This window comes from Empidonax traillii, unplaced genomic scaffold (genome assembly GCF_003031625.1).
Source record: "Empidonax traillii isolate 1590-97213 ecotype Southwest subspecies unplaced genomic scaffold, ASM303162v1 scaffold338:size1951571, whole genome shotgun sequence".
Taxonomy (NCBI): Eukaryota; Metazoa; Chordata; class Aves; order Passeriformes; family Tyrannidae; genus Empidonax; species Empidonax traillii.
In genome coordinates this window covers 1,552,401-1,575,739 of record NW_020955531.1, presented here as the reverse complement: position 1 = coordinate 1,575,739, position 23,339 = coordinate 1,552,401, and the positions used below count along the sequence as shown (strand labels likewise).

Genomic DNA, 23,339 nt, shown 5'->3' with positions numbered 1-23,339 from the left:
TGGAGCAGGAAAGATCTCTGAGCATGTGGAAAGTCTGGCTCACTGTGGGTGATGCCAGCAAACCACCAAAGTTAATTCATTTTTCATCATCTTATAAATTGAACTACTATGAAAGCAGAGAGCCAGAGGCTATTTTATAAAGTCCTGATGATTTAATTTCCCCTAAGCATTAGCTTCATGAGAGCACTTGCCTTGGTGCTTCCTTCTCCATCCTGTCGTCCCCTGGGACTCCACACACTGTGGTCCCATCTTCCCCTTCCCTCACTGGCAGGACAGCGCCTGCCTGCCCTGGCAGAGCAGGACAGTGCTGGAGCTGCTGGGTGCACCTTTGCTCACAGTCCTGACTTTTCCAATTTAAACCAAAGTGCCCCTGCCCACACACTGTGGTGAAGTGGCATCCCAAGGCAGCAAGCGCCGGGTCAGGCAATACGATTTCACCCACCCCACGTAAGGCATTATTTGCTTTCCAGCAGGAATCACTCGGACACTATTTGCTGGTACACACAACCGCCCCAGCTGCCCCTGCACCTCGCTGACAGCCTCCCCCAAACCTCCCGTCTCCCCGCCGGAGGCACAAAGGGTTAACGACCTCCTGCTGTCCATAACCATCATCACGGCCCCTCAGCATCCCTACAAAGGGCCTGATTTAATCCCGGTTGCAGACGACTCACATTGTACTCGCAGCCTCGGAGCGATGTCGGGCGATCAGGTTTCCAACTAATATCCAAGGCACAGCCCAAGCACTGAGCGGGGAACAAAGGCGTCTTTGTTACTGAAAAAAAATCCCCTGAAGATATTAGCAGTGCAGTAGAGTTCAAACTGTTAAATGATTCAAATATTATTTAATGAATACATTTGAAATGAGGTCTCACAACCCAGAACACTTTTTAGATCATTATTTACAAAGAGCCGCCTCTTCGTTTACTTCTGTATGAAGTTGCTGCTTTCAGATTTCAATTATGGTCATTTTGCTTCCAGCCTTTTTCAGGGACTCCCCTTGTTGTCGTAGCTGGGTTCTTTTTACGGTACATTTTAGCTGGTAACTACTGGGTCTTTCAAAGTCCTGATAATCACATTCCCTTAATTTACCTTAGACTGAGTATCTGTGAGAAACAAGGGAGACAGAGACTCTTGCAAAAGGAGCAACAGCATTAGGTGCTGTTCCAGAGGGTGCTAAACCCAAGCTCATGAAACTAGGAAATCTGTTAAATTAGCATATCGAGATTTTAGCTGGGATTGGAGAAGCTCTACAAAGTTCAGATTGAACAAATACCTTGAATTTCTTGTGTGTTTTGGATATGCAGTTTTAAACCAGAAAGGCATGTAAATTCACAGAGAAAAGTTAAAGAATCAAGGTAGGTGGCATTTTGGAAAGAAACATGTCTCCAACCTGAGGAAATAAAGTTTTAAAATTAAATTAGACCTTTCCGCACTTCCAGCAGTGGGAAATCCAAGGCTGTTCTGAAGCACAGAGAGCAGATACTGGCCCTAAGGGGTAACAGCAACACATCCAGGACTGAGCTGGTGCCTGCTGAGAGGTTTTGAAAAAATACAGCATATCTAGCAAAAGTGGGGTAAAGAACACCAAAACAAAGTGACTACAAGGAAAAGTATCAGAACAAGTACTAGCAGAAAAAGGCACAAGACAGTGGCAAAAATACCTCCAGACTCTCAGCAGGTGCATTGCAAAACAAACCACAGCCCCTCACACCAGCAAATATCCCAGCTCTACTGCAAGAGGCTAGGACCTCAAACAGCCACAGGCTCCCTGGACTATCAGAATTTCACTCAAATCACATGCAGGTGATGCCTCAGGTGGAAGTCATTGAAAATCTGCCTTCAAAACCTGGAGGTATATTATAATTTATATATATATTTAATGTATAATAATTTATACATTATAATATTTTAAACTATTGCAAGTGCCAGAACTTTGTGGTAGAATTTGCACACTGAATTCTGCCCACAGCAGGTAACAAGGAGAAGAGGCTCCCAAGAATAAAATGTCCCAACTGACCAAACACCCCAGTGATAGGGACAGCAGCCATCAGCCTCTGGATAATCTCTGCTTGATTGACAATTAGATACTGTTGATTAAAATCCATTTTCCACATCAATTCAAGCAAGTTGGAAGTCTTTCATACAAAGTTACAAAACTACAAAGGAAATATTTTCTTGATGTCTCTATCAAGACATAGTTCCATGGAGAAGACTCTTGAATTGCATGAATGAATGAAAACCCCAGCCACAGCCCCAAGCTTCAGATTTGTCATAAAAGCACAGCACCACACTTGCAAGTACATGATATAGCTCCTAAGCATGGCTGAATTGACTGAGGTTTGAAAATTCAGAGTGAGTTGTGTTATGGGACATTTTCAGATTGCTCAGAGAGCACTTAGAAAGGCCCTAGGGTGGGAAAACCCCAACACACCCAAATCTTGAGAGACTTTGTCCTGACATTTCTCAGTCTACAGATAAAGGCAAAAGACAGAAAACATTCCTCTTTCTTTTCAGTGATTAAAAATCCTCAAGAAAAAAAAAGAAAATTCCTTACAAGTCCCTTTTAGACCACACTTGTGTGCAGTCAAGTGATGGATTTCAAAGGTTACTGCTGGAATATGGTTCACAGCAGTCTATTGCAGTGAATAAGTATCACGTTTACATATCCATTATAACAAAACTACGTTGCACTTCCATTGCTTCCTGTTGGTTTGCCATCTGGAAGCTGAAGAAGCTGGTAGTAAAGAAAGGATTCAATTCTGCATTTACCAAAGGAGCCGTAAAAGTCTCCATTTGCAGCAGGTGATCGCAAAACCTGAGCAGGCAGAACTCCAGAGCGGAGCTCGGCTGTGCTGAGCAGAGTGCAGGAATGGGACCAGCCAGGGAGGGACACCCAGACCCCCATCAGCACCCACAGTGCCCCGTGGGAGGCACCTCCCACCTACAGCCCCCTCCTGCTGTCCCGCCCCACCTCTGCCAGCCCAGCAGGTTACGGTGGCACTCGGGAGTGTCAAGGTTCCAGTCACGAGCACTGCTCAGCTGCAACTCCCAAACCAAACTCAGTCTGAGCAGCCACCAGTGCAGCCTTTGGGCACTCCCACCCCTCTGCACAGCTCAGGGACCCCAGACACCAGCTCGGGAGCAAACTGCGAGTGCCATTGCCTGAGCCAAGAGACGGAGCTTTTTATGATCAAATTTATTTAATTAAATTTCATTGCCTGCTTTACTGTGAGTCACACCAGAGACTGCCAAAAGGAAACTAAACATTGTACATTCACTACAATATTCTCTCAAATTTTCACAACTAGTCCAAATCCGTGGAAGTCAGAGGGTCCCTTTCCCACCAGCTGCGTTACAACACATTAACGACGGTAGGACACGAACTCCAGCACCGAGGAGATCTGAGCCCTTGGGTTCCAGGTGTGCAGCCCTCTTGGGAAGTGTGCACTTCACATGTATGACCTGTGTGTGTGTGTGTGTGTGTGTGTGCCATATCTCTGCGTGTATTTACCAACCCAACCTCCTGGTGGTACAGGACAAATAACCACTTAAGTGCTAACCCAGAAAGGAACAAAAACACATCACGCTGTGGGGCCTGGAGGGCGGGCGGGTGTGACGGTGCAGGTGAGGCACCAGCGCAGGGCAGGCGCTGCGGTGCTGGCTCGTGCAGCACCAGGACAAGGTGCACAGCCCACCTGGCCCACCTTGCCAGTGCAGGAACATTTTGTCACTGAGAGTAACAGAAATCAGATCCTTTTGCGAGCAATGCATTTCCAAAATGGCTCCAAGGCACCTGGCTGTGTGTGAGGATCCGAGGATGGGAGCACAGGCAAGGCTGGCCCTGCCGAGGATGCTGGGAGGAAACCAGGCATTAATAGAACTTTATCTGACTAGTGCTTTTAAAATACTTTGTCTCCAATCCAGCAAGCATTTGGATAATATCCCTCTGTTATATGCTGTAGTAGTATAGTTTCTTAAACATGCTGAAGACCTTTTCCCTATGGAGTTTCCTACAGGAGGGATTTGTCACCCCAGGGGCTCTCCAAGACAGCATGAAAACACATCAGGGCTACAATTGAAACTTTCAGCATATCTGAAAGTCTACATCTCCCAAAGTGTATTTTCAACATGAAAAGAGCTAAAATCATAATTATATTCCATTGCTGTGTGTGAAATCCAGACCATATGCACGGTTTCCAAAGGGGAAGCTCTGGAAAACAGCCACTGCCCAGGCAGGAGTGTTCCTGGAGAGAAGGGCTGTCCCCCTCCTCACTGCCCGGCCTGAGATACACTGGAAATGCTCTACAGGTACTGTCAGCATACTTGTCTAAAAAGCAGCTTCTGAAAAATTTCAAGTTGCAATTACTTTATAAATCACAAACCATTTTTCCTTAATCTTGCCAATTTTAATGAAGAAAAACCATTAGCATTTCAATGTACAAAAGTCCAATAAAACAAGGGTTTTTTTCTTTTAAATCAGTGAGTGGGTAACGTTTGGGTTAAACTTATTCAACAGTAAAAGTCTTCCAATTTCCACTAATAGAAATTTTCTTCTGATTTGACTATAGGATAATGACAATCCAGAAATAAATAGCTATAAATACATTCATTGTTCCTATTCCAAAACTCATCACATAGGGAAGACATAAAACCGAAATTAACTTGTTTGAGTGTTTCTTTACAATGAAAGATGGGTGAGTTAGAGCAGAATGACTCGGACAGGAGAAAAAAAAACAAGTAGGGCAGAAATTGGTCCAGTATTGACATTCATGAACATACCAGTTAGCAAAATTCATCCTTTAAATGACACTACTCAGTTGATTTTTATTTGCTTGGGGTATACATAATGAAAGCAGTTTCCTTGGAATCTTTGCTAGGACAGGTATAGCACCCGGAGACACTTGTAACCACCCCTTCCGTCTGCATGTGCGTGTATAGTTATATACAGAGTCATGCACCCACACACACATCCGAGATCTGGCTTCGGCATCCGTCCGTCGTCACTCGTCATTGGCAGCGCTCGTTCCTCTCACTTGGCCTTGGTTACGCAGCTGTGGAGAGAGAAAACACAAATTCCGCATTACCACCTTCCTCAGACAGAGAATTCCAAACAGGCAGGGAAATTATCTCCAGGGAAAGCCAGGGCAGGGCTGTCAGAACACCACCGGGACTGAGCAAGTCACACCAAAGCAATGCCGGCCCGGAGGGAATCTCATTTGGAGCTGTCCTTGGGTGGGAGCTGCTCCCAGGGGCGGGAGCTGCCCCTGTCACTGGGGAACTCACACGGATCAGTGGGATTTTGCACCCTTGGGCTGGGATTCCCAGCAGTGTTACAACAGTCCCTGCGAGGAACAGCAGCACTGAAGTGCTGGGCATAAGAACCAAGAGCCTTTAACTCCTGGAGAACCTGCTCCTGCAGAAATGGTTTAGTGTCTGTAAATAATGGGTGGAACTGGATTGCAAGAACTGAAAGTGGTTGGAAGGTGACACTCCACAAGTTCCCTAAGTGAGGTGGACCAAGTCCACAGATCACTCTGCTCCTGTACATGCAGCAAAGCGATGCCGACGTGTCCAACTGGTGCCCAGAAGGACAGGGGCGGGCGCCAGGGCCCGGTGCCATCGCCACGGTGGCAGCAGGCCCCACACCTCAGGTGTCTGCACTGGGTAAGCACCAGGCACCAGGGCAGGTGGCCAACGCTGCAGGAATTCTGTCCCGGCCTGAGCGCCTGCGGCAGTGCCTGTGTGGTGTGCCCTGGGCACCACGGGTCAGTCCCACCTGCTGATCACCACAACACGATCGAGCAGGAGCAAGGCAAGGCCACACACGTTATGTGGATTATTAGAATGATTTCTGCCAGCAATTCCCATCCATCAGAACATTAATCCCTCTTCTCCTTTTCCATCCAGCAGTTGACTTACACAGCTTGCTTTGCCTCAGAACCTACAGAGAACTCCTCTAGACGTCCGCAGCCAAAGTGCCTCGAACGGAACCCTTCTTACGCATCTGAAGTGAAATAAAATGTGAGCTCCACACACAGAACCTGTCGTGCCATGGTTAGTACGAGAGAAGGAATGATCTACAGAGCCAGGACTGCTTCTCCCTGGCCACAGCCAGGACCAGCTACAGCTCAGGGGTTTTGGACAGAAGGTATATAGTATTTCTTTTTGGCAAGATCTGGGAACTGGACAGCAGCTGTAAACAATGCTGCTTGAATTTTTACTGGCCCACGATGCTCCAGCATAGAGCCACTGTCCAGGATACCCAGTGTGCCATCTCTGCCCTCTCACAGATGTGAGGGAGGTTGGTCACAGGGCTTTGGCTGGGCCGGGTGCTTTCCTAGTCTGCACTGATGAGCTGATGTGTGTTTCATGGAGCAGAGGTGCTTCTCATCTCCAGGAGCCAGAGACAGAAACAACCAAGTGAGAGATAAAGAAAAACAGTGAGAAAAAGATGGACTGGGATAAAGAAACTGGAAGAACACTGATGAGGATTCAGAGAGTAACAGAAAAGTAACAAAAGCAGAGATCCTGACTATAAAAATTGACTGAAGATGAAGCACAGGAGCAACAAAAGAACTGGAATGTGCACAGAGTCCAGAGAAAGATCAACTCGGAGCAGGAGGAAGAAAGGGTGTTCATGAGAAGTAGAAGAGCACCAGGAAGCCATGTGGGAAAGTACATGCAGTGCCAGCCCTGCTTTGTGCCTGGTTTGGCTTTCAGCCACAGAAGTACAGCCCTGTCCATGCCTGACTGCTCTGCAGGGATGGGAGCACGGAGGTACCTCACACTGAGCATCTCATCCCTGAGCACTCACTTCTCAGAGGTCCCAGCCATAAAACACACTTTGTGGTGTACTGGGGATGTAATGGCAGTTACTGGTGAGCACAATGGATGGAGTAGTTGAATATGAAACAATATGACATTATTTGGGAAAAAGCTAGAATTAAGATTATTTGGCAGTGACAGTTTTGCCTTTATGATGTTCTCCAATAATTCACCACAAACCCCTTGAAATTGCATCATTTATAGGCGTTTGTAGGTACCCCTCTTTTAACAGCAGAGAAAACCCTGAAACAGTAGGTCCCTGCTCCTCTCACATTTCACAATACACACAGAAATCTGGGTTAGTGTAACATCAATACATTTGAAAAAAAAAAGGCTTTTTCAACAGTACACAAGTTTCTGATGCCAATATCTTACACAACAACCTATTTGCAAAAAATTATTTGCCTTGCTTGGCAAAATGAGAAAATATTAAATAAATATATTTGATATTTTAAAAAGAGGATAAACGTTACACCCAGAGACATGTGAACTGGGTTTGGCTTAATGGGAGAACTAAAAAGCAGCAAGCATTTTGAAAAAAAATATTTAAAAGAAGCTACTTACCAGTGAGAAATGTGAAACAACTTTCTCTACAAGACAAACATCCACAGTCCGCAGACACACAAAGGAACAATTTCCTCGGGCACACAGGTGTGTCAGGTTGTGCTGCCTCTTTCCAGCACACCCCTGGTGAGCACTCCTCACTGCCACTACCCTTGCTCAGGAAACTGGATAAAGGCTTTTTCACTTCAAATCAAGAACTACAGGTGTGCAAAAGGGGACCCTTCTGGCAAAAACCAGTCTAGAGAGGAAAGTGGTTATGCCTCCTCCTTCACAGACACTTGGGAACAGGCGGCTCTAGGAACAGGATCAGGAACAGGATAATGTAGAAATTCAAGAAGAAATCCCTGTGATTTGAGAGGACATCTGCCAAAAATACTCAAATGCCCATGAGAGCACACAAGGTCCGCATCAGTGAGTGAAGACCAATCTTGTCCAAAGCTTATTCCGGGGCTGCTGACTCAGCCAAGCCCTCCAGATTATGGGAGAGGAACGTTCGGTGCTACCAGCTCAGCACATCTATCTACGGCTGCACAGGACCGTGAAGAAACACTTCCTCCAAACCCAGGGAACATCCCTACATAGTACAGGCTGTTCCACAGAGTTTGGAAAGTCCCCAGAGAGCACGAGTGGGGATGGAGGAGCTGCAGCTGGTTTGGTACCAGCAGCACAGAGGTACCAGGCACAGAGCACAGAACGCGCCGCAGGGCCCTGCCCACCGCTGGGCTGAACCTCGGGCAACGTGGTTAGAGTGTCTGGAATGAGTCCAGCCACACAAAAAGCAAGTTGTAGCTGAAGACACATTGTGTTTTGGAAAAACCAAGACAGTGCAAGGGCAGTGGCAACCTGACTGGGTTTGGGGCATAAAGCAGTTGTCAAAATGGGGTGAAATACAACTGCAAATCCAAGGACTGCAAAGAACCTGCAAATCGCCATGAGGATTTTATATGGGAAAGGTTCATGCCAAAGGTTATGTTCTGGAAAGACACTACAGACGACAGCTCCCTTCCCAGCCTGTTTTGGTGGTCCACCTCTGAAAGGAAAGAGCAGTGACAAATCCCTATGTCTGAGCTTCCTCCCCGGTATCAGCCCACGTCAGGATATAGAGATTTGGTTCTCACAGCCACTAAAGCAGGAAAACTGACACCATCTCAGTTAATTTTAGTGACTTCCTTTTTGGAAGTAAAATTGTGGTTTGCTGTGCTAATTAGGGGTGGAACGGCTGACACGTGACACAGACTTGCTTGAAAACGTTTGAAGAGAAAAAGTGATCAGATCTAGTGATGACTAGAAATAAAACACAGCAGGACACGTGATGGAACAGGAAGGTGGCAGCTCTGACTTCTAATCAACAAGCAGCAGGAAGGCCCTGAATGGGACTTTGTGCAGTGGGTGTGGTGCCATAAACACGGAGGTAGTCGGGGCAGGCATTCTGGGTTTAATGACACCAGAGATATTTCCCTTACAGCCACTTCCAGCTTGACAGCACAGGCTGCAGAAGCCTGAAGCACCTGGGGCTGCACAGGAGGATCACCAAAGGGGCCACAGCGTTCATCAGCAATTGCCCAAACACACACACGGGCACGGACACAACACAACTCGCCTCAGTTCCAAACAGACAAATCTACAGGTCGAAGCACCCACATCTAAGCCTTAAAAAAGTTTTCTTACCGCTTCCAGCTCCCTCTGGGTTTCATCCTCCATTCTCCTAATGTCCTCCATAGTCAGCTCAATCCACTTGTCAATCCAACAGAACAGCTGGCGATGGAAGTTGGTAAATATCCTTTTTTCTTGCTTTAAGAAGATAAACAAGCATTAGATCATAGGCCTAGGACTTGCCAAAGGCTGGTGAAATGATTGCACCTGCTGAAGAGTTACAATCTTCAGGAACGTGCTGTTTCACACTGCTACAGGTTCAGCCCCCTCCATCCAATTTAAAATCCTCTCATTTCTCACATGCTTTAGCATGGAAAAAATGAACAAATTTCACTATAAAAAAAAAGTTTCAAGAAAGTTCATCATTTGACATTACTTGAAAATGATGAAGGATCCTTTTAAAATCTATTTTTGCTCCAAGGTGGCAGCTGACAAACCAGAACAAGGACTTCCTGAAGACTTTGATTTTTTCCCCTTAGGGAGTTGTTCTGGAACCACCACTGAAGCCCCATTTGTAGGAGAGCAAGACACAAATCATTGGACTGGCTGGGAGAATGGACAGGAAACTGCATCACTGTTTCTGCTCAACCCCCACATCAACACAGCCCCCCCTACCACACAAGGCAGGAGCACTCACCTTTTGTATAAAGTTTTCGACTTTGTTCTGCAGTCCCCACCACTTAAATTTGATGGTCACCAACTTGTAAGCACACATTTTGGGACACTCCTCATCAGTTGCTAGCTCTTTCTATTTGGGGACAACGGGAAAGAAGTTTTAAATTTTTAAAAATTTACTTTAATTATTAGAAATTATAATTTTAATTAATGGAATAGAATTATTAAAATATAATTAATTTATAGTAAATTAATGGAATTTAACTGTGTTATAATAATTATAAAATATAATTCTAAGTATTATTACAGAAAAAGTAATTCTAATCAGTAACTAGGGGCTGTTCCTGACAGACTGCCTGTGATTCACCCCAGAGCACAGCAGTGAGCTGCTCAGATCTCTGGTGTGGCACACACAATCTCTTCCCTCTTGGGATGGCATGCACATGGATTCTGATGGCTGGCAGGGGCAAGGGGTACTGGCAAGCTTTGTGCTGCTGCTGGGATGTCACTGGGGTCCACGGAGGATGTGCTGGGCCTGAATTTCTTCCTGAACTGGAGTTGAGCAAGGTTCTGAAGGAACCATGAACTCTGTTTTTCTGCTGATAAAGACTTCAGAAGGCTCTAACACCCATTCCCCGTACCTTCCAATTTGGCCCCAGAGGTCCTCTCTTCGTCTTAACTGACTGGAATAATGCAGGATCTTCATCAGCTTTGTAGTCCTGTAACATAAAACACCCTTACAGTAAGAAAACTCCACCAGATTCAATGTCCCACCGCATGAAGCTTCTGCCCACGACTGCCAAAGCGATTCCCTGAGTGCTGTGGAGCAGGATGGCTGGAGCACAGGCTGACCCTGGCTCATCACACCTGCTCACTGCCCGTGTCCCCCATGGTGCTCCCAGCCTGCTGGCACCACGACAGCTCTCCAGGACTGCTCTGGGCCAGAGCTGCCCTGTGCTGTGCACATTGTGCCATCAGCACTGTCCCCCCGGGTCTGTGACCTCTGAGGGGAGGAGAAAGCAAGGATTCAGAAATGAGGTTTATACAGTGTATGAAAAACATCCACCCAAGATTAACCACTACACCCATGCAACTCAGGAGAAATGTAACAACTTAAGTTGCTTCAAAGCAGAACAAATGCTTGGTGGGTGATACAGGAAAGACAAACTTTAGCAGAGTTTAAGGTTTCATTTTTAAATAAAGTTTCAACAAGGACAAGATCTGCAGATCACAGAGTGAAAGAAACACCTGCAAGAGAAGAAGCTGAAGACCACGTGGACCACATCACTTTTCAGCTCCAGATTCTTCCATCAGCAGAGAGGAAGGAACAAAGCCTACTTCCAGACTGAAATTCCGAATCCACAAAGCCAGGCTACACATATCAGCTGTTAATGCTTTCACAGCCATTCTGACATTTATAACCACCTTTTGCAAGCAGATGGAACTGGAAAATACAGGAGGTCCTCTCAGAGGAATCTAACTTCACTTACAGAAAATCAGCTGTTACACTTTCTTCTCCCCATTTTTCTTTCATTGTTCCAGTTCTTTTAACACACCTACCTACCTGTGTATTAAAGGAGGCTGAAGAAACCTTGTAATAGATTTTTCCAGCCGTTCTGTAATTAATATATCTAGAAAGCATTACTAGCTATTCAAACTTCCATATGGAGAGTTCAAACATACACAATCAAAATTTAGGAACTGGAACAAATATTTCCTAGAAGCAGCCAAGTGAGTCAAGACATTCCAATCACGTTGCTAATCAAGGTTTTATGAACTTCCACAAACCAGGAGCTCCCTCTAGTTCTCCCTCTTAACTGAAACAACGTGTTTTATTTGAAGAGCCCACATTTGAGCCAGCCAGCCTCAGCAGGGGCTGCCACAGTGCTCCCCAACCCTTCGCCTGCCCCAGGGAACAGCCCGAGGAACCCGCACAGCAACACTGAAATTCAGTAACACTGAAACATTTAAAGTCCACTCGAGTTACTGTAATTGCAGAAAGACTAACAGACATATTTGTCACCTGAATTTCAGTAAACCCCACCTAGTTATGATTTTACTGCAGTACAGCACATTTCCTTTTCACAGACATCAAAAAGAGCAGATACACAGCAGCACACGATATCCAGCCCTGCCTCAGCTCAGCAGTGAGCACAGCACTCTGTGAGTGCTCACTACAGTGAGCTGGAGCCACTGGCTGTGTCCAAGACTGGCTCCTCTGGGAGCCCAGCAGGGAGCCAGGGAGCCACACAGCTCACAGGACTTGCCACCAGCTGCAGACTTCTCTTCTCATGAGTTATTTCCAAATACTATGGGAGAGGACAGATGCAACCCACTGGAATCTCAGGTTCTGCATGTCCTGGAAGACTCAACGTGATACACTTTTTTTATAACAAGCCTTGGGTAGAAAAAGAGGCGGTTTTTTTACATATAAATCACCTCTAGGAAATCTATGCAAATACTACAGCAGAGGGTTTTTATAAAAATAAATTGAATGTTTTAAATTACTGATCATGACTGCCTTTTAAAAATTGCACTCAACCCCTGGATGGAAGACATGGAAAAGGATCAAGCTATAGTAATGGATAAACAATTTTGCTCTAGATAACTAATTGCTGGCACAACTGTTGCTGCTGTTTTAGGGCAGTGATGTGCTAAACAGAAATACAAGAATCCACATCTTAGTGCCAGTTTTGTAAATAAAAACAGGTACTGCATTGAGACAACCCTGAATTTATTTTCACTGTGTGAATACCCTGCCAAGGCAGAGCTCACACCATAGTGGTGTGGGGCATGTGGCATTTAAACTCACCTACATGTGGCAACCTTCATCTACCTGGTTTATGTTGTGAGATGATTTGTCTGGATACTCCAGGGACATCCAAGCCCACACGATGCTGTTACCTGCCATCCCACCTCCCACTGCACAGGGACATTGGTAAAAAGCAGCTTGTTCTTGCATTTGGGACCCACACATAAATAACCAGAGCTGGAAACACTGGGGAACAAAATGTTATCTAGGAGTAAAATGTAGGAGTGAAAACAAAAGTTCAAAGAAATTAGATGAGTCATGGTAAAGTTTTCTATGCTATAGACAGAAGTATTGAACAAGACCTTTCAGAACTCAATTAACCCAAACCCTGTTAAGGACAGACAAATCCCTGTATAGACTAAAGCCCAGATGGACAGGACAGCATTGTAGGAACTCTTCTCCACACACAAACCCTACCAGCACGCAGGGAAGAAGACTGGACTAGAGCCAAAGTACAAATAAACAACAGTTCTTTGCAGAGTTTAAGGAAAATATCTGTGCAGCAAGAGCTTAACTCCTGACAACAGCAAGTCCTTCTTAGGAAGAAAAGCAGGCAGCTGCTGGAGCAAATATTACAGCTCAAACCCCGAAGCCCTCTGGAAAGCCAGACAGGCAAACATCAGCATGCAGCAGCATAACAAGATAGAGGAGCTAAAACCATTTCAAAGAAATGCACAAGTATAATTTCACAGGCAGTTTCTGCTCAAATTCTCAACATAATATGCATGAATGCAACAATCTACTGAAAAGAATTATTTAGAGAGATCATAAACCTCATAAAATAAACATTCTAACAAACCCAGAACCTGGATGCTTCTTTACAATTCTCATTCTCAGTTTTGAGCCCTGCTCAGAGTGGTAATAATAATCCTGAGAGCTCACAGTTCACTATCAAGAAGTATAAAAAGTGAAAACTTATGTACAGGACAGAATGATTTTAAGAAAACTTTCTGAACCTAACATAAAAGTTATACAAGTCTGGTGCCTGATCTGCAAATCCATGAAAAGCACTTCCTGAACACACAGTGGCATCACACTAACTAGGCAGGTGGACACAAAGTCCAGCTTTTCAGCTCAGTATTGCGTTAGTGTTTTAAATGTGAGAACATACTTACTGCTGGTGTTATTGAGCAGAAAACTCTCACACGGTCCCTGTGGAAGGGAACACCTACCAGCATTTCCCCTCAACATGATCCACAGCTCTGTGAGTGCTCATTCACAGCATAACAGAAGTTCAAAATCAGGTTTATCCAAGTATGTCATATTTCCAAGTCAGATTCCCAAGTCTCATAACTGAAACAGCCACCAGCACTAGTGTGCACTTCACTGACATGCAGCCGTGTGTTTTGGGTAGGCTTGGCTGAAAGGCTTTTAATCAAAAATGTCTTGTAGTCATTCCCATCTCCTGAAGAGTCCTGCAGCTACAGCACAGCTATCAGGGAAACCATTCTCTGAAATCATCTTTGAAAGAACGCCAAGGTTTAAAGGAGAAACGAACCCAGCCTGGTTATCTCATCGTGGATGCACGTGGTGGTGCCGCGCTCGGAACGAGAAGTTAAAAGGTCTCCAGAAAGGAGGCTGGAAGACACAGAGATTTATAAACACCCAGGACAGGATGAAAAAGCCTTACTTAGGGATGGAAAACATAAAGAGGAGAGGAAAACACTAGTAAGCTAAAAGTACATCTGATTTATACACTGATAGGCTGTTCCATGGGATGTGTCATAATATAATGATTCAAAGTTTCAGGATTAATAACATGTAGTTTTTAGGTGCCTTTCACATCATAAATTAAGTTTGAAATGGAAGAGATCCACCCACCAAACTCTTTATCTCAAGAATCTTTTAACACTTCCTTACAGACTACAGAAGAGCATTTCCAGTACACTTCCTCAAACTGAAGAACAAGGGATAGATAGCACACAGAAATCTGAACTCTTGTGGCATGTGTAAAGTAATCTGACTAATTAGAGCACAAAATTGTAGTTCTACAACTTTCTTTCAAGTAATACAATGAAGATCCACAGCGACCTAGAACAAGATGTTTAATTTCTTCGTTGTACAAAAATAGCTATAAATCTGATTTCAATTTCTTTTCGCTACACTCTGCTTTCCTACAAATTGTTTCCAAAACCACAGCCTCTTCTGATGTTAATTGAGGGTTCACTTTTGCTTACTCTTTAAAAAGTCTTTCTCTCCTGGGAAGTAGTTTTTATATACAAATCACATAAAGTGACATGGACCGGACGCTGGAGATGATTAAGAATGGGCAGGGTTAAATTTTTATCGAAAGTAAGTCACAGATGTCAGCCAAATTATTTCTATACATACTTTAATGAGCATGAGTTAGCATATGCATGCCATTAGTAGCTCAAAGAAATTTACTATTTTTATATTTATGCCAATTGTAGCTCTGAAACTACACTGCAGCAGGGTGGACAATGTTCACTCACTGAACAAAAAGATACATCTTGAATATATGCAAACTTTTATCAAAATTGCTAGATTTTAAATGTAGCTCATTCTTTCAGTCCTACTGTTACCCAAGGTCGTACATTTGAGCTGCTTTTCCAGGCAAAACAATGTCTGAGAAGATAAATGTACAAATAAAACTTTTATTTAGCAACACTGATTATTGCTTTTCCCTAAAAAAAGGAGCAGATCAAAAGACCCACCCAGTCACTAAGAATGACAGTTCCCAAACAAGCATCATAACAAAAAACCCCCAAACCATACAAAGCACATGATTTCAGATATTACCCCACTGAGTGAACTGGTGATTGCTCGAATATCATCAAACAAAGATAAAGAAACAGCAGGAAAAGAACCTCTAGACAAACAGAACACAGGGAAAACAGGTGATGGTTTCATAGGGTACATTCACTTTCCAAGGCCAGCAGCCTTCTCAGAAGGCACAAAGCCAGCATGTCAATCAGGGCAATTTTGTTACTATAATGTAGCTGAAGTTAAAAAAACAAAACAAAACAAACAAACAAACAAACAAAAAAACACTATCTAAATTCAAGTTCCATTACCTAAAATTGATCAAGATATCTCAGCATAAATGGAAAGTCTCTCCCTTGGAGTCCTGAGAAGATAAAGGCCAGAAAATGCAAATTTTCAGGCCAGAAGAGGTTCTAAGTGTGGGACCCAGAGAATTCCTGCTGTCTAATCCCAGAAGGGACAAACAGGTGAATGGCAGGGGGGTGAGTCTGCAGGTAACTCAGAGTTACCAGAGTCTGCTAAGAGTCTGAGCACAAAGCCGGGCTTTGGTTAGTGAAGTCAGGATTTTGCAAAACTCAGTTTCTGGGAGATGAAATGGAAATGAAAATTTGAATCACATGGTGAAAACTAATCCCAAGTATTTCTACACAAGGACGGGCTACACTGTGAGTTTGAATCTGAAAATACCTCCTCAAAATATCTGCTAAAAGTGGAAATGGTGTTAGAAGTTAATAAAAAGGAAACAGAATGTGGTAACATCAGAAGAGATTTGGATGAGCCCGCTCTGGACTCATGGTTTTGATACTCTCCATATTAGTGCCTACCATTCCTCTACTGTCCAAAAATTATTACACATGGAACAGTCCAACTGTTACAATTAAACAAACCAGACAACAGCCCCAGCAGATCCAGATGTGCAGAAAGCATCAGCACTAAAACCAAGGAAGTAAGGGAGGGACATAAATGAATGATTCTGTTTAAGATACTTTTCACATCTCTGTTGGGTGAAATTTCACACCACTTTAACTTATTCACAATCAACACTAACCACCAGTGCAATCAGCTGCAAGCTGCATCTGTATCCCAGTAGAAGAGCATTTACTTACTCCTGGTTCTACTTGAGTTCTATCTGCAATATCAATATGGACAACTTCAACACTCCTCCACGTGTTGGGATCTAAATTGTGCACCTGCAAAAAGAGAAAAAGGAATGATTCCTGGCACGTTACACAGTGGTGCCCCTTGTGCAGCACATGTGAGTGCCATGGAGATTTTCAGAATTACATAAAGGTAGCGCTCTCCAAACCTACCCTTTTTTCCTCTGCCTTTCTCAAAGGGAATGATCTCCACAGCTACAGTTTAATTCACTCGCTAATCGATTTTAAACCAGCACAAAGCCTTCGCTTTTTGTGCATTCAGGAAACCTGGATTTAAAATTAAGCTGTATTCATCTGCCACATTTGTTAGCACTAATGAAATCAAGCTCTAATTAGAGCCATTACCCGTTCCATAATCTGCATGAGCTTTCTGAGCTAGAAAGAAGCCGTACAAATTCCAAGTGCAAATATGCATGTTTCAATAACCTGACTGATCTCAAAGGCTCCCTGAACCATAGGGCTGCCTTGAATGTGGACCAGGTGAAGTGTGTGTGGTCTGAGGGTGTGCAAAGGTCTCAGGATGAAATCAGCTCCACACCTGTAGTCTGTCCAACACACCTAAACTTAGTTACAGCAAGCAGAGCTGCCCAAGGAACACTCCCCTTCCGTGCAGCACATCCAGAGCTACAGTTCATCCAAGCACTGGAAACAGACTGGCAATTCTGTGGATGGTTTATAAATGTTTGTCACTACAGATCAAAATTACCCTGATGTGACCCGTGAATCAAATCAACTGTCTGGGGAGGAAAATGAGAATATTGCCAGCTGGGACAATGTACAAAGGCAGCTTCAATATCTAACTGCAGACTGTACACAGATCAGCTCCAATGGTCTCGTGAAACCTGTTGTAAAACTTGTCACACTAACTATCACTAGCATGTCAAAGAACTTGCTGAAAAGTTATTTAAATATTTGTGTGAGAATCAAGCATCTGCACTGACCTCACCTTAAAAACCAAAAACCTTCTCTTGTCCTTGCATCTCCTTAGGTGAGACAGCTTGACCACCTCGCAAGGACCTGAATAATGTTTTTCTCGCTCTGCTTACTGGTCAGGCATTGACTTTATGCAGTAATTATCCACCATTACCAGGTATAGAATACTTTATCTGTACTAACTGTACAGTTGCACTAAGGTCTAGGATCCAAACCCCAACTCACATTCTCTGTTGTCCCCAAATCTGGTTTATGCCAGGTCTCAATTTTTATGAAGAAGTTGTCTTTCATGTATTCATTCTGTAAGAATTAAAAGCAAAAAGCATGAGTCTGATTACACCTCTGTGCCTGAAGTTTAGAGAAATGGTATCTACATACAAGCCACTATTAAGCCTTGACTAACAAATGAACCTCTTTAATTTATCAGAGAAACAGCCCCCTCACCTACAAACAGAAATAGGTACACGATAATCTTAAGATGGGGCAGTATGTTTGAGAAATCCAGCTCTAGCTGTGCACACCAATAGAAATACCCCTGCCATTTGCTGTCCTGGTTCCTCCACCCTGAAGTTCTTTACCTCTATGTTCAAGTAATTTTCAGATTACTAATACTGCAGTTAGATGTTACTGCACAGCAGAATAATGATCATAAAGGTCCAGTCACCACTAAACTGAATATCTAAAGGCTGTCACAGAACCCTGCTGAGCCCAGAAGTCAGAAAGCACAGACCTGTGTGCACAAGTATCATGAGTCAAGCTCAAGAGTTCAAACTCACTTGTGTTGCGTCTACCTGGTAACAATCTAAACCACGTTTGCAAATGAGCAGATAAAGCAGTTTAACATTTAACTTGTAAGTGTCCTCACACAGGCCACTAAAACATATACCCTGGGCATTAAAGTCTTAATGATGTCCCTCCCGTGCATCTTAAAAAAGCAAACCCAAACCCTGAGCTATGCTGATCCATTTAGATTCCCAGTTACCACATTTTAACTGAGGCAGGACAGCAATGGCATTTCAGACAGGTAGGGAATGATTCCATTTAATTGTTCTTCTGGTATTTGGTGCGTTGGGTTTTTTTTCCCCTCCCTTTTTAGCATTATGTCTTACCAGGTCAGATATTATGCAGCTGTAATTGTAAGTAAAGGCATAAAAGAAGATGGCAAAAATGAAATAATTTCTCTTACAAATTACAGTTCTTTCTAATTATAGCCATGTGCAGACAAATAAAGTAACAGGGAGCTCTATGCCAGGAGCCCTAGCAAGGCACATATGACAGGCTGGGGCCAGAGAACTGTAGTGGTAATAGCAGACAAAATATTATCTCAAAAAAACCCCACATAGGACTGGTAGAAATTCAAATACTCACTGTCACAACTGGTCGTTGGAAAACCGTGCAATGAAAAGGAAAAAAAAGAATCATATTAGATACAATTGTTTCTGAAAGGTCTAGCATATAACTGCTCCCCAGTACAACAGAGTCAGCGTGAACAGCAGCTGTGGGCATCACACAGAGCTCAGCAGACTTTGACTTGATGGCCTTAACCTTGGGAGTTCCTTCCAGGACACTTCAAATTATTCAACAGAAACAGACATAAACTACTCCCAGCCTACTCTTAGAAATTACAATTACTACATTCAAACCCAGTAGTCAGCTCTAACAGACTATGAAAATACAGTGATTCTCACATAGGCTCTGTCCTTGCCCTGAAGGGAATCCTCTCCTCACCCCCACCCCAGGACACTGGATGCCAGGTCTCTGCAGGCCCCTGGACCTGAGCAGCCCCAGGAGCAGCTCTCCTTTCCAGAGGAGACTCCACACACACAGCAGGAACATCTGAAATGCATCTTCCTCTCAGTGACCCTGCTCTTCTAAACCACTTCAGCCCATCCCTTCACTGAACACCAACAGCAGAACACACAAGGGGAGACCTACTTGTTCTACAGTAGGGATATGCATTCCAGGCTTTCTCGTGGAACACCAGGGAGCCTTCTGGAGCAATCATCCTTACAAAGCCAGGGACTTTACTGGGAAAAACAAACAAGGACAACATTTAAAAATTCTGTCAGCTGAAGTTCCTCATTGGCTTCTTCCGCTCCAAAAAGAAGGGCACATGCTACCCAAGCATTTGAAGTGTTATGATGCACATGCAGTGAAATACCCAGAAACTCCAAAACCCCTCCTGATCGCAACATCATGAAGAAAAAAATGGTTAAGGTAATCATAAGGTAAACAAGCATGAGCTTTGCGATCCTGATGAAAGCTGTGCTGTCTTTCCTCTTCCAGAGCAGCAAAGACACCTGCTGAGGGAGAGCACTGGGCAGAGCCCTCCCCTCCAGCTCCTGACCCGCAGCCCAGGGGGAGCCCTGCCGGGTCTGCAACTGTGCCTGAAGAGGAGACTTGCAGCTCTCCAAGAACAACTGAATTACCACCCCTGACAATAACTGCCCTCTCTAGACCAACAGAGTGCCCCGACAGGGACCAAGAATTGAACAGTGGGGAGAAAAGTAACAAAATCTGATACAAGAGAAATTTGGTGTTACCCAAAAGAATGCTCGAGGGTGGTGTCCTTAAAGGAGGCAACTTTAAACAAACTTCATGTACACACAAGCGTAAGGGACAGACAAAGATCAATCTAGGTAAGTGTTCCAGCCTCAGTTTTTCCCCAAGGATGGTGAGTAAGTTCCTGGCCTTTTTTCTTCTTGATCCAAGGAAAAAAAACCAGCTGATAATTAAGGCAGGAACCTCATGTTCCACTCATCTTTGACTCCTCTCTGTCTAGAGCAAGCAAACACAATTCCTTCAGCTGTCCCACACAAGTAATGCTCCATCACATGTATTTAAAATCCACCATATTTCACATGTTTTCCCACTCACCAGAGCATTTGTGCACAACTCAGCAAATTAGAGTGGCAGAAAGACACAAGCAAGTGTCCTAGAATGGCAGACAATGGAAGGCTGCCCTCACACCAAAGTGACTACAATGTGCATCAAACGTTTTCCTCACCTCTTTAAATGGTAGATCTTGTGAGTATATTGTCCCTTCTCTCCATCATTTTCATAAGGCTCGTTTTTTAAGACTTGAATGCCTTCTCCACCTCCTGTTTCATTTTTGCTAGCTTCTGCCACAGAGTAAAGTTGCCCAACTTGATACTGAAAAGAGAATTCAAATGTCATCACTGAAGTTGGCCAAAACTTTTAAAAGATAAAACAACCTACCTGTTTCCAGTAAAAATGCAGAAGTACAAACAAAATTATCAGGGAAGTAAAATGCACCATATAAAAGATATTTATGACAACACCTATCTGCAGCTCACAAGCACCAGGTTTATATCCAGGTTGTTTCACAACAACCCAACACTTTGGCAACACACCAAAGTCATTATGCTTCATTTTCTCCATCCTAAGAACAAAGTGTATTTCTTGTTCTTCATTTCATCAAAGAAACACGTATTTTGAGTTTACAGGTTTTGAAATGACTGATTTCCAGCTCTAAGCCTTCCCAGTTCAAACTTTTAACCAACTAGATGCTGCCCTCCCAGGACCCATGAAATGCACGCTGCAGGACAAGCAGGAGCGTGTTCAGACCCCCTGTCATGCCTCTCCTTTAAATGCACCCCAGTGCCATTTGAACTGCTGGCTTCACATCTGAGAGGACAATTCTGACTTTTGGCTTTAGGAACGGGCTTGGAGTCCCTCGGTACCTGATCAGCAGGAAAGTGCTGCCACAGGGCACAGTGGCACAAGTGACAGCGGAGGGCTCACAAACCAGCTCAAGGCTCTGGGCTGCATTTGCCTCCCTGGAAATTCCCTGATGGGAAGGAAGGAGGCTCATGCCTGTGTCAGTCCCCTCTAGCAGGCACAGCACAGGGGACAATTTGGACCCCACACAACCCCACCCCATCCCTGAGCCCAAACAAAGCAGAGAGCACCAGGACGTACCTCTTGCACTGAGCAAGGTAAAACCACTCGGCTGGAAAAGAGCAAATTCAACAAAATGAATCATTAGGCTTCATCTGCAGATGACAGACATAAAATGTAACACAAGCATTCAAGAAAGTGTCAAAAGGAGCTAATTCAAGTTTTCTCTTTAGAAATGCTACGTTGACAGGGAGGCTTTGGGTATAATGCAATAAACCCAAGTGAAGTTCAATGGCAGACACATTATGAAAGGAAAAACAAGGGGTGGAGGATGTTAGAAGCTGCAGAAAACAGTCAGGAAATTTGGGATCTACTTCTACAACCTCTGCCATAACTTTATGTCGTGCTTAGTTTAAGTTTTTGAACCTTTACTACCACTGAGACTACAGTTACTAGACTTTTAAGCAATCTAAAGCCAAAGAGTGAGACGGAGGAGGAAACCAGCTGGTGGTTTGCCTACAAAAGTCCTTACGGGAAGACCTCCCCAGAAACTCCCGGCGCTGCCAGTTCAGGGAGCTGCGAGCAGGGAAGGGCCCTGGCCCCGCTCCAGGACGGCCGCCGCTGCCACCCGAACCGCTTTCCAAGGAAAACGGGGAGCAATCCCGCGGGACCCCGCGCTCCCCGCGGCACCGCCGCCCGGGCACGGCGTGGCCCGAGGGACGGAACTCGAGGAGCCCCCGGGGCGGCGCCGCGGCTTCCACTCCGCGCAGGGGCGGCCCGGGCCGTGTGCCCGCGGTGCGGACCGGCCGGAGCGGGGCGGGCGGAGCGGCCCCGCGGCCCAGGGGGAGCGGCGCGGGCGGAAGGCCGGGAGGAAGGCCGGGCGGGGCGGGGGCGATGGCAGGGGCGGGGGCGATGGCAGAGGCGGTGTCGGTAGCGGGGGCGGTGTCGGGTCCCCGCGGTGTCCCCCCGGTGTCCCCTCAGACCCCCCGCGCTGCCCCCGCCGCCCCCACTCACAACTCCTTGATCAGCACCATCTTCCCGTCGCTCCGCGCACGCGCCGCTCCAGCGCCAGGCCCCGCCCCCCCCACCCGCGCGGCCAATCGCGCCCGGCCGCGCGTGCGCCGGCCGCCGCCAATCCCGGGGCGCGCAGCCCCCGCGAGCGCACACCTCACCCGTGAGCGGCCAATCAGAGCGCGCCGCCGGGCCGGCCCTCCCCTCCCCTCCACCCCGCGCGCTCCCGTCGGCCGGCGTGGTGACGTCACGGCCCGGCGCGGGGCGGAGCCGCTGTAACGGTGGCGGCCGCGCCGTTCGCTCGCCCGGCCCTGGCTCGGGCCTTGCGCGCCCCGGCCCGGCCCGGCCCGCGGGAGCGCACGGCGAGATGTGCTGGCGCCCTCCAGGCGCGCGGCGGCCCGTTCCGGGTCCCGCAGTGCCCGGTCCCGCTCTCACACCGAGCCGGGGGCGCCGCCAGCACCAGCCCCTGCCGGGCGGGGGGAGCTGGAACCCCCTGAGCCTTTGGAGCAAAACCCTTCTCCTGCGGGTCGCTGTCGCCTCCGCGCTGCCCCCGTCGGAGCCGCGAACGGAACCGCCCCCGGCCCTGCAGCCGCGGTGCCCAGACAGGGATAGGCGCGTTCCCGGCCCCATCCCAGGCTGTCACCGCGGTCAGTGCCGCCCTCTGGTGAGGCCATTCCTGTATCCTCCATCGCAGTCACAAGTAACGAGGACGCCAGGAATTAATAAGGACCTGGCACCCCCACGAGGAAGAGAGAGGCTCGGCCGTGCCGGGGCTCAGCCCCGCCTGCCCCCGCTGGTCCCTAAGGTAACGCTCGACCATCAGCTGCCATTAAAAACATAAAAAAATGGAAGGAGCCTGCAGGCGGGAGAGCCCAGGGGCATTGAAAGAAGGGTGAACTCAGCCTCCAAAGTAGAACATTCTGTGGAGCCCCTCCAGGCTGTGAGGAGCCTGGAACGCTGGTCCTCAAGGAGCAGAATTCCCATAGTAGCTCCGGGGTGCTGGGCTATGCGGCGGGGACAAGTTCTACCGGGGCTCCAGGCTCTGGGACAGAGGGGTGGGATCACCCAGGGCAGGTTCTGTGTGTTGTATTTGGCTTTTTCCTGGTTTCCATAGTGATGGAAGTTCATCCTGTGGCAAAACGTCACCCTAAGAACAAAGCATCCAGGTAACAATACTTTCACTT

General features: G+C 46.1%; 1 protein-coding gene and 1 long non-coding RNA gene across 3 annotated transcripts; both read right to left on the bottom strand.

Annotated features, from left to right (window-relative positions):
* Positions 1-835: 835 nt before the first annotated feature.
* On the bottom strand, positions 836-2,632 carry LOC114061479. The gene is made up of 3 exons (XR_003572131.1): positions 2,555-2,632; positions 1,274-1,390; positions 836-1,103 (listed from the first exon to the last, which is right to left on the bottom strand). It is a non-coding gene; the product is annotated as an uncharacterized LOC114061479 (long non-coding RNA).
* Positions 2,633-4,384: 1,752 nt separating this feature from the next.
* Positions 4,385-22,246, bottom strand: PITPNB (phosphatidylinositol transfer protein beta). Of its 2 annotated transcripts, XM_027892058.1 has the most exons (12): positions 22,159-22,246; positions 21,226-21,256; positions 20,291-20,436; positions 19,219-19,310; positions 18,652-18,659; positions 17,509-17,583; positions 16,300-16,383; positions 10,299-10,376; positions 9,680-9,790; positions 9,058-9,180; positions 5,920-6,004; positions 4,385-5,051 (listed from the first exon to the last, which is right to left on the bottom strand). In XM_027892058.1, exons 1-11 carry the CDS (start codon positions 22,176-22,178, stop codon positions 5,957-5,959), a joined length of 816 nt encoding a protein of 271 aa, XP_027747859.1. In that variant the 5' UTR covers positions 22,179-22,246; the 3' UTR covers positions 4,385-5,051; positions 5,920-5,956. The 2 variants fall into 2 exon arrangements, with proteins under 2 accessions (XP_027747859.1, XP_027747857.1); XM_027892056.1 differs by lacking the exon at positions 5,920-6,004.
* Positions 22,247-23,339: the final 1,093 nt, after the last annotated feature.